General features: G+C 42.6%; 1 protein-coding gene across 1 annotated transcript; it reads left to right on the forward strand.

Annotated features, from left to right (window-relative positions):
• The first annotated feature begins 9,992 nt into the window (after nucleotides 1-9,992).
• LOC107208843 (proline-rich protein 2-like) lies at nucleotides 9,993-11,165 on the forward strand. The gene has a single exon (XM_015637824.1). The coding sequence runs from the start codon at nucleotides 9,993-9,995 to the stop codon at nucleotides 11,163-11,165; it is 1,173 nt and encodes a 390-aa protein (XP_015493310.1).
• The last annotated feature ends 308 nt before the right edge of the window (nucleotides 11,166-11,473 follow it).

The following is an 11,473-nucleotide window of genomic DNA, read 5'->3' on the forward strand; positions in this document are numbered from 1 at the left end:
TTCAGAACACCAATGTTCTGAAGAAATATTACAAAAAAGAGAAAATCCAGCTACTGGAAAACAGAAAAAACTGAAATAATATTGCTTCCACCATTCCCCCAACACCCTATGACACTGGGATCCAGTGCTGAATCTCACTGCATAGTTCTCTCTATGCAGCTCTCCCACACTATAAAGAGTGGACAAGCAGGAGGAGGAGGATATACGTGTGAAGGAAAGTACAGTGTTAATTTTATACAATTCATCTTAGCCCAAAGCCAGTTCATACTGGTAATCCTACCCCAGTTTGGACCACATTAAGTTCAGAATTAATTAATCATTCCCAAATACCAAGTTGCAAGCATATACATACAAAGGTAGAAAATGAGAACATGATATTCAACAGAATAACCTGTAAAGCACCTTACACTTTCTCCTCCCCTGAGCAGATACAAGCAAACAGACAACCTCATTCCTGTGACTGTGTGCAACGACGTATTTAGTTAGAATAGAGAGCCAAAAAACACTAACAAAAACATCTTCATCCAAATCCTATTCACAGCTGTTAAATTAATGGAAAGACTCTTCCGGCATGAAGAATACATGAGTAATAGCCTCCACGGGAACTTTAATAGCAGATCGTTAGACAAAGGGCTTCATAACACAGCGGCTGGATGCCATTCAGCTACCTGACAGCCCCTGCGCTGCCTGGAAAGAGTGCATTAACCAGAGGATGTGGATTTCTGAGGCATTGACTGGTGCTACCCCGTACTGCAAAGGGAACAGAAGGGAGATGGGGTAAGGAGGCAGATCTGGATGCTTTGAAAGAGGTATTAGAGCAAAGGGCTGCGTGATGCAAGACAACATATGATGATCGGTCACACACAGCAGCTGCAGGAAAACAGATTTCTCCGCAAAACAGTTACACACGGTCATTTTAGCCTTCCATAAATTTACAGTACTTCAAATCAATACCACTGAAAATTCTAGAAAAACAATGCAAAACATTTATTTATTTATTACGATTCTCAATGTAAAAAATATTTCTTCTTATTTAAGGAAAGATATGTATTAGTTGACCTATGTGGGAGCCCTCCGCAGTACCTTAACATAATTCTAGAATATCTTCATAGAAGGAAGTTAAAAACAATTATACAGAAATCTTGTAAGCAAGGGTTCAAGTGTATTCTCATTTCAGATAACCTCAACAACTCTACTTCTGCACATCACACAACTGCAATGTTCCAGCCAAATCTTTCTCATTCCCAAATGTGTGTAATCACACTAGACAGATTACATTTTTTTCTAGTTGTAGATAATATTTTATTTCCTTTGCTTAAATATTTCTGCTATATGAATGGATTACTGACATCTACTCACAATCAAGGCTATTTCCAGTCCTAATTATCTACAAAATACTGTGCAATGGAAAAGGAGGAGGGAAAAGATTAACAAAACAAAGACACAGGTGATCACCATCAGTTTAAGTAGCAAAATAATCAAGGTATACACCAACTAAATCCAAGTTTTTCTTGAAGTATTTACAGATTCATAAAATGAAATACTTCCCTAAGAAAATCTAAAGATACACAACTGCCAAAACTACAAATTATATTGATACCAGGTGCAAGTATTAATATTGAGGTTTGGAGTTTTGATTGTAGTTGGGTTTTGGCGGGGTCCTCTTCATATCTACTAAGTGCCACAATTTTAGAACAAAAGTATCAACAACTTTAAAATCCACTGAAATCCAGCTGCTTAACATCAGGCATGACATCCTGCAAACTAGACACATCCCTCACATTTAAAAAGCCTGTGGCAGGAAAATGGTGCAGGAAAAAGAGCCAAGGGCTGCTACCAGTCAGGTGGGCAACAGGCAGGCAGAGCTGAGCAGGGAGTGGCACTGGAAAAATGATCTCCTCTCTAGCACAACTCCACCTTGACTCACCTGCATCCATGACTCACTGACATCAGATTTGGGATTGCTACTTTTGAAGAATGAAGCATTTGAAATTTTACTACCTGCTTGGCAAGCACAGTATAATCTACTAAATACCAAGCTGCTTCAAATGTTATGTACACTCGGTAATGGTATGTATGCCACTGCTGCAGGAGAGTAAGTCAATGGCCATTAATTCAGATTGCAGTTATGTATAGTATCATTTTTTAACCACAAGTATATCACTTACATTAACTCAAAGGAATCCAAATGACCAGCTACTTAACCAATAAAATTATCTATCTGCAAAGAAGGAAAAAAAATCAAAGAAAAGAACAGACAAATCACAAGGGTAAGCTGAAAACATTTTTATAACAGAGCACTGAAATCAGGTCTAGCTGCACCATTAAACAATCTAAGACAGTTAAAACAAGGGGGACATAGCATTTTAAAAGTGATTAATTTCCATGATCAGAATTAATATACTTATTTTCAAACCCTGGTTCCTCCAAAACAGGAATTACAACCTTCAATGTATTTAAGTGCCTTTCTTGTATCACATTTTAGTTTTCCTGTTTTCCCTTTTTTTTTTTCCTGTTTTAATTCATTTTGGTTGTCTGGTTTAAATTCTAGGTTTCCATGTTTTTAAATAAAACACCAAACTAACTAATTCCTTGTCTCCCCCCGAGGGACTAACTTCCTTTTCCATCAACTTAAGCAGGCATTGTATCAAGCACTGCCTGATCCACACCTGTTCTATAAAAGCTCAGTATTACTGTTCATTAAACAATCCTAAACTACTGGGAGCCACACTGACTTTATAGGACTGCTGGAAAAGTAATGTCATATACAATGTATAGGTATAAAGTCTGACTCTAAAAATAATCTGGCTGTGTGACACTACAGCAGAAGTTCCAAAATTCAATATACATGCTGTGACAACTAAAGAATGCATAACTAAAAAAGAATTGACCTGCAATGTAACAGCGGTTCTTGTCTTGGAAAAGATGTACATACGGCTCAGCTTCATCTTTTATAAATTAGAGATGTTCACTGTAATAAGACCACTAAGCACATGCTTGCATATTCACAGGGCCACAGCAATGCAGGGAGAAGTTGGGATACAAAACAAAGAATGAAACTTTGGCAAAGCTCTGACATTGCGTCTTCCAGAGAGGTGAAAGAAATACCTGAATAAATATCCAGAATCTCCTGTCAGCAAAACCAGAAAAGATCCTAAAGGAATACAATCAAGAGTATTATAAGACAAGAGTAACGGAGGAAGACACACATTGTCACAGTAACCACATTACCCACACTTTAACAGTTCTCTGCCATAGAAAGTCTATAACATTTCAGTTCATTATGATTCCCCATGCATCTCTTAAGAGCCTCAAAGCTCATAAAAATGATGTGTCATATTTTGATACTTGTGCTAAACACAACCTTTGTGATTACCAGTGTTTAAACTCAATACAATCCACACAGTCCTTACTGAGATATCTGATTAAATTTCTAATATTCATGAACTAGAATTTTAATATTGAATGCTCAAAATGATTTAGGTCTTTTGATGTAACAGAACATAAGTCATTTAGTGTCAAGCAGAAGGCAGATCCCTTTATTATAGCATTAATTATTTGGGATATTAGCATTAACTTCTTTCTCTATTTGAATTAAATGCAATTCAAAACAGTGTGAATTTATGAATAGCCCACAATATAATTATTTCTATATTATCCCTGCAGCACTAGCAGAAAGACTGCTTACAGACCTGAAAATGTAAAGGAAGATTGATCATCAATTTTTCTTTTCATCTTTTTTTCTGAAAGACGGAAAAGTAAAGCTCAGGATGTTTATACTCTAAATGGCTTCACTCTTTTTTTTGATGTAAAAATACCCATCTTTATACCTATAAATGTCACCTACATTTTTTGCATGCAATGATTAAAGATACACCATAACCAACTTCTTTTATGACTGGAATAAAAACATTCTTAATTAAAACCACAAAGCTGAAAAAATAGGAATGACTTTTACAAAATTTCAGTAGTCACTAGGAAAAACGCAATGTTCTTAAACTTAAGTTTACGAAGTTGCTAAACACACAGAATTCCAAGTTCTGGTAGGAAGGATCAGTTAAAGATATAAATATAGTACCTTCTTCCCAGGGCCTATATGATACCAGTTATCATTTCACTTATATTACAGGTATAACAAGACAGTACTGCTAACAAAAGTAATTCATAACTATAAATAAATATACCACCATGCATGAAAAACTGCTGTTTGCAGGTCATTTGAGTCCATTACCAGAGCACTAGATACTGACAGACCATAATCCAGCTTAACATTCCAATACAAAACACACAAAAACCAGCATTTATAGGGTTTTACCTAACTTACAGGACTTCTTCAGTTAAACCAGAAACACCTGGGCAACTCAGATTGCAACCTAACAAATAAACAACAGCCAAGCTTATAAATAAACCAAATAAGCCATCTGTGCCACTGACTGCCTGTTTGCAGCCTATCTACACAGGTGTCAGCTCCTGGCCCTGCACTCTACAGCTGAACTATCGTGGAGTGTTTCTGCCATCACCGACTGACAGCACTAACACAAAATGAAAAAAATCAGTGAACAGAGTGCTCACTTCCAACCTAACAAATACTCAAAACCTATCCTTCTGATTTTGCAGAAATCTGTGCTAAAAATACTGAAGGCATTTAAGACACATGCATCTTTAAAGTGACTGGATGAAGTCCAACTACCTTTTTTCTCTTCCACTATTTAGCAAACAAATTTTCAATCTAAAATTACCAACTAAATTTTTAACCAATATTAAATCTATTTAAAATGAAAACTCAAAGGATACTTGTAAAAACAAACTAAAAAACTCTGAACTCAAACCCATGAAAAAGTAAGTTTTGCTAAGCCAGGTGGCAGTGTGCATTTGCAGCAGCCCAAATCTCCTGTGGTGGAATCCAGAATGCTTGACGTGCCATCATTCAAGACCTGTCAAATTTGATAACACTCTGTGTGTGTCTGGAAGGACACCATCCATTCAGGGAAATGAACGTGTCATTTGTTGTCATGACAGCTATCAAAATTCAGCCCGAGAGCATATCATAGAGCCACGTACCTCTCCTTCTGCATTAAAAGGTTGAAAAATACTTTCCTTGTCATCATCCAAAACATCATTAGGATGTCAACTAAGAAGTCAGCTCCCCTGAAACAGCAGTGGCCCAGGACGGCACTGGGAGCCAAGTCCAAAGCACAATGGATGTGGGAGAAAGTCAGTGTGATGCTATTGTAAAACAGGAAGGAAAAACCTTGCAGCCATGAACCATGGTATGCTGAAGGTGTTCTTAATGCATTAAAACCAAGAGGTCAGTATGATCAATGCTTGGGACTCTTCTTTGGTATCAGTGCCAGCTTTTGCTAAACAGGAGGCTTCATTTATTGCTTTTCCTTGGAATGTTTATTAGTCAAGAATGCTCTAAAAAATTTACAGGAATACACCAGTTCAACTCTGCATATGCAGAGTAAGTTTTAACAGGACAAAGTATTCCTCTTCTCTCACAAACCTATGAAGGGACTGAAGGAGTGACATGTTTTATTTTACTGTAGAGTTAACTAATACTTAATTGATATACAAAAAGCATTATTTTAGCCAACTTAAATTTGACAAGGATGAGTTAGAAAATCCTACTATGTTTCATTTATAGTTTATATGTTTAAGGGATACCATCAGTCCTTTCTAAACCTTCCCATCCTTGCAAGGATGTAACCTTACTTTGAAGGAAAGGTTATCAGACAGTGTTCAATGACCTTCTGAAAGTAATATAAATAAGAGCAATATAGTTAGATCCAAAGTGAAATTGTCAAATATTTTTTCAAGTACTTGCTTTTACTTTCTTTTCTTTTTTATTAGTATTTTATTTTCTTAAAAATACTTTTTAAATGATGAACTGCTAGAAGAACCAATAATCTCACCCCAGCACAAGCAAAAAGTACCTGCCTTCTGTTATTCCTCTTCCTGTTCTCCTGCAGGCTCTGATGGCTCCTCTGTATTTGCACAGAGCTGATCCAGCGTAACACACAGGGAAAGACAGGCAAGAGACAGCACTCAGCTAAAAGCAGCTTCTCACAGTGTAAGGGGACGTGACCCAGACTCAGAGGACTGCATCAGGAAGAGCATCCACAGCCTCTAGCTTCTCCATAAACTTCAGTACCTGCTTTCACAGTCGTGACACTTCTCTTTATTAAGGCCCTCATAAATACTCTGATCGTTTCTGGAATGTAGAAACTTCAAACAGTTAAGAAGGCTAAAACCTGTGTTTCTCTCAAATAGGCAATAAACTGAAGGTGTGCTCATTTACTTTTGGTTATTGATGCCTCACCTATTAAAACAGCACAACTGCTGAAACACAACAGGCTACCTAACAATATTTCTTTTTCTGATTTTACCTTATTTGAAACAAAGTTTTTATTTCATTTAATTAATTTAAATGAAGATTATAAAAAGGAGGTTGCCTAAGACGGGTATATCTGATTCTTTAAACATACCATAACTACCTTTTTTTGTCTAGTAAAATTTCTGCTATATTCTATCTGTGGTACATCTCATTACCCGTTTTCATGTCTGTTTCTATGGTTGTGTGTACTCTGCATACAGTAATTTATATGAGTTTAGGAAAATTGGGTAAGGTAAAAACACACCCATCTAGCATTTTATTTTGCACCTGTATTTTGTCATGATTGGAAGAGAGAAGCAGCACTTTTGAGAACTCAGGGATCTGCCAAGTGTCCCATGTTTACCACACTGTCTGCTCCACCAAATAATCAACATTAGTTACATGTCACCATATTAGTACTGGCTAATGAGATCAGTACCAAAACCAGTATAGTAAACCTCCAGCCTCTATGCCACAAAGTTTGTTTCTGCAGCTGTGAAAAAATACAAGCTATACCAGCCTGAGCTTCCACTCTAACAAATGTTTTTCATAGCATGAGTACTTCTAAAACTTTACTGACACCAGGGTTTTGTCTATTGTTGCAGTAATTTAAAATGCAATGGGTTGCTATTCTCTTATCAAGATTTATTCCTCTGAATCTGAATTCTTAAAATTTGCAATACTCTAAGAAAGCTTAAAAATGTACATTGTCAGGCCAGCTCACTGCAAAGTTATTATTTATGAGTTTAAAATATGAACTCACTCCATTAATAGTAAGAAACAAATTGATTTGTTGTGTCACATATATTTAATTGAATATAAAAATACGTATTTCATATTTCAATGCACTTTCAACTTATTCATGTCATTAGCATTTATGAAGCAATTAAGAATTCTTATGATGGGGAAAAAAGATTACTTAAAAAAAAAACCCAACAAAACAAAACAAAAAAAAACCAACCAAAACAACAAAAACTTAGCATTTGGAAGAATTACCCACTACTGAACAGAGCAACAGTTTAATTGGGCAGAACACCATTGACTACATTATTATGAGAAAACTAATGGGCCTAATTAATTTGCAGGAAAAATTTAAATTGGAACTACTTAAAACAGAAACAACTTTTGGATTCCTGGGCCAACATGCATAAATCTGAAAAGCAAAACAAACAGAAAAGTCATTTCTCAAAAAGGGTACCAGTATCTCATGTAGTAAAGACTGGACAATGGTACACAGGTGAAATGATTAGTGCAGGCCACACTTCTTCACGTCAGGACGACACAACAATGCCATTTCCCACATTACAAAGCACCATCCCAGCTCTCTAAACATCATTCTCTTCAGGAACTAGTAAGAATTCCTCACTTTCACTCCCTGGAAACTATTGTTGTACAACATTTCTGTATACTTAGTAAATACAAGGACAAAGCACACTACCTTTAAATTTATTATTTCATGAGAAGCTGACAGCAGCTCTCCTGCAGAGTGCCTCAACTCTCCGCCTCTCCAGATGACCTACTTTGGGGGAGCAGGGTGTCCAGCAACAAGCACCCAGCACCTCACCCCGGGCTGACAGAAACAGCAGCATCTGGTTTCAGTTTTCAGCTATCTAAAAACTCCTTCAAACTCCTCTAATAAATCCACATCAGCAATCCTCCTTCCTCAAAACACAGTGGGAGTGGGGTTTGGGAATACCCACAGCTTAGAAACCATCAGTCCATCAAATACAAACAGAAAATATTTTTCTAGAACATACGCTTTACATTCAAAGATGCCTTGGTTTTGATTTCAAACCTGCAGCAAGTAAATTGATACAGCACCTGTCTCCATGAGTTTGGAAGCAGCTTTTATGCTTGAGGAGCATGAAAAATGCAGATACTCTGAGTAGTTTTGCTGCTGCTCAAGACCACGACCAACAAACAGAGCCATTTGGGTATCACTTTTCGAGCTGCTACTTGTTATAGTTTCTACGGGGGAAAGCCATGAGCGCTGCAAAGGATTAACATACCAACAGCAACACAAGGCAGAAAAAAAACAAAGGCTGGAAAAACAGCAGACACCCCTGACCTCGTGCATCTTCTTTAGCTAACAGAAGATGTGAGGTGACACGGAAGAGAAAACCTTAAGCTTTCAGACAGCTACTCAGGAAAATAAGGAAAAAAAAGAGAGGAAGGGGAGATAAGCTCCCTTTCTGTACGGCAACAAGGCAAAGGCTGAAGTTCTGAATATTTACCATATGTTCAGTACCCAGGATATAATAAAAAGGATCATCCAGACTATCAAGGGCTAACTCTGCTTTTAGTTTTCGGAAAATACAGTAAAAGAGATTTTGTATTTTTTTTTTTTTTCACAAAAGCAATTGGAAATGTAATCTGGTAGAAGTAGGAGGCAAATATTGCAATGACAGAATAACAGCAATAAGAGCTAACATTATAATGAATCTGTATCTGTTTCATGGCCTATATAAAAATATTTGCTAATTACAGCCTTGCTCTTCGTGGTACAGGTGCCTTCTATTGTTACATTTGTTCACTGTTCCCAAAAGTGACATCTTCTGTCAAAGTCACAAGAAGAAAGTCAGTTACAAAGACAAAGCGATCTGCTTAACTTCTTAAACACACTTGGGTGAGACAGAGGCTTTTGATTTCCAGAGTTGTAGGATCAATATGTCAGAGAAACAACAACATTACATCAGAAATTATAATCCTAAAAATGAAAACACAGTACCATTAACATCATCTATGTGGTACTGCTTCAGATTCCTAAAAAGCAACGGAAAAACAAGTATTTTCAAACACAAATTCTTCATAATCTCTTATCCAGTGAGTCCTTTCAAATTCCTCCATATTAAGTTACCAGTCCAAACTCCCAATGATACAAACCACGCGTGGTTAAGCCATGAAAATTTGTTTTTACAAAGGCCACTACCGCATTTCATGAAAAAGAAGTCTAATTCTCCCACGTTGAGCTGCTAGAACAGCAGCAGTATGTTCCTCAGAAACAAAAAGGCTGCATGGGAAGAAACACTGTTCAAGCTGAAGAACGCTTTAAATTCGTGCCGACTTCCAGTCACCATTCAACTTTTAAAATAACAAAAGGTTTCTCTTTGTTTTACAAAAACATGACAGTTCGAAGTGAAATACTACATAGAATTCACGGAATAACCCTGATCCACGCAGAGGGCCACATTCACAGTTAAAAAACAGTGGACATAGGAACTAGAGCCGAGAGCCCTCATGATCAGCCAGCTGCAGGTCAGACCTGAATTACAAACCTGAAGTACAAACCTGAATCGCGATCTGACAACCTGATCTGAGATAGGCCAAAGTGCCTACCCCGCCAGCAAGGGGTAGCTGTTAGCCTGGGCACATTTTTAATTAAAAACAGGGCGAGAAGACTTAAAAACTTAAGTAATTTTCTTCCGAAAACACGCAGGGATGCGCTTCACTGAACATTCAGAACATGAGATGTAATTTTACCTTTACGTCCTTTACCTACACTGGCATCGACCGAGTCCACAGCACACCGCGCTCCTCGAGAAAACCCCCGGCCTCAGCCCGACCGAAGTCGAAAGTCGGTGACGGAAAGACAAACGAACCGGCCGGGCCAAGGGCCATGTCGCCGCCGCAGCCCGGTGTGTCCGCCCGCCCGCCGGTCCCCGTGCGGGGCGGCGGCGCTCCCGCTCCCGCCCGGGAAACTTTCGGGTTGCGCCGCGCTCCGGCCGGGAGGCGCTGCCCGCCTTCCCCCGGCGCTGCCCCGCGGCCGCCGGATACACCGCCTCCATTCACCGGAGCCCCGCGAGGGGTGTGGGGGGTGGCGTCCCGGCCCGGCGCTGTCCCCCGGCCAGGCGACACAAAGCAGCGGCTGTCACACGCGCACACACACACACACAAGCAGCAACTCGGGAGGATGAGGAGGAGCCGCCCCCGAGCTCCCCCCGCAACTGGACGTGGCATACAAACACCTCCTCCCGCTCCGGGCCCCCCGTGCCGGCCCCGGCAGGTACCGGCCCTCTCCTGCGCGGGGCGGCCGCGGAGCCTCGGCCGCCCAGGTGACACCCGCCTTTCCCCCGCTCCCGACGCCCCTTCCCCGCGTCGTCCCCCGCGGCTGCCACAAGTTTGCGGCGGGCCCCAGCCCCCGCCCCGGCCCCATCCCCGTCCCGCCCGCAGCCGCGCTTACCTCCGGCCGGCCGGCGGGGAGCGGAGCGGAGCGGGCGGCGGCGGGGAGGCTCCCAGCCCAGGCGGGCTCCGCTTCTTTGTCTCCTCGGCGGCGGCGGCTGCGCCCGCTCGCTCCCCCTCCGCTTCCCTCTGCCCTTCTCCGGGCGGATGCGGGCCGCGTCCTCCGAGAGGGGCCGGCTGGCTCCCCCCCCTTCCCCTTCCTTCTCCTCCTGCGCTGTTCGCCGGACGCGTCCAAGGCCCCGGCCCTCGGCGGCGGCAACGGCGGCGGCAGCTCCGCTCCCTGCCTACCTTCTGCCTGCTGCGCCCGGCGGCGGCGGCGGCCCCTCCTCCGCGAACCGCCCCCCCCCCGGCACAGGCACAGCCCCCGCCCCCGCCCTGCCCTTCCTGCCGCTGCCGCTGCCGGGATCGCGCGGGAGGAGCTCCCCGGGCTCCCCCTTGCCCGCCGGGAGGGCCGCTGCACCCCCGCCCCAGCGCAGGAAGGACGGGCAGGGACAGCCTGGGTGGCTCTCTCCCCTCTGCTGCAGGACCTCTCCGGGACCGCGGGGCGGGGCAAAGGGGGGCCCTTCCCTGCAGGAGCGCCTTGACACCTCCCCCCCTTTCAGCCCCGTGAGACCCGGCGCTCCCGGAGAAGCTGCCCCGCTGGGAGCGGAAGCGCCCGGGAGAAGTACTGGCGGACGCTGAAAGAGCCGGGGATGGGAGGAACGCGCGCTGTTCGGAGCTGGGCCGGGGGAAGCGCCGTGGTTCGCCCCGGGGATGCCACGGGCCGGGGCTTCACGAGCCGGGAGCGCGGGGCCGCTGCCGCCGGGGAATTTCCAGCCACGGTATCGGGGCGCTTCCGCCGCCGCCCATAAGCCGCGGGGCGGTCGCAGCTCCGGCTCTTCCCGGCCCTTCTCTTCCCTGCCGGCCCGGGGCGAAGTT

This window comes from Parus major, chromosome 1 (genome assembly GCF_001522545.3).
Source record: "Parus major isolate Abel chromosome 1, Parus_major1.1, whole genome shotgun sequence".
Lineage (NCBI taxonomy): Eukaryota > Metazoa > Chordata > Aves > Passeriformes > Paridae > Parus > Parus major.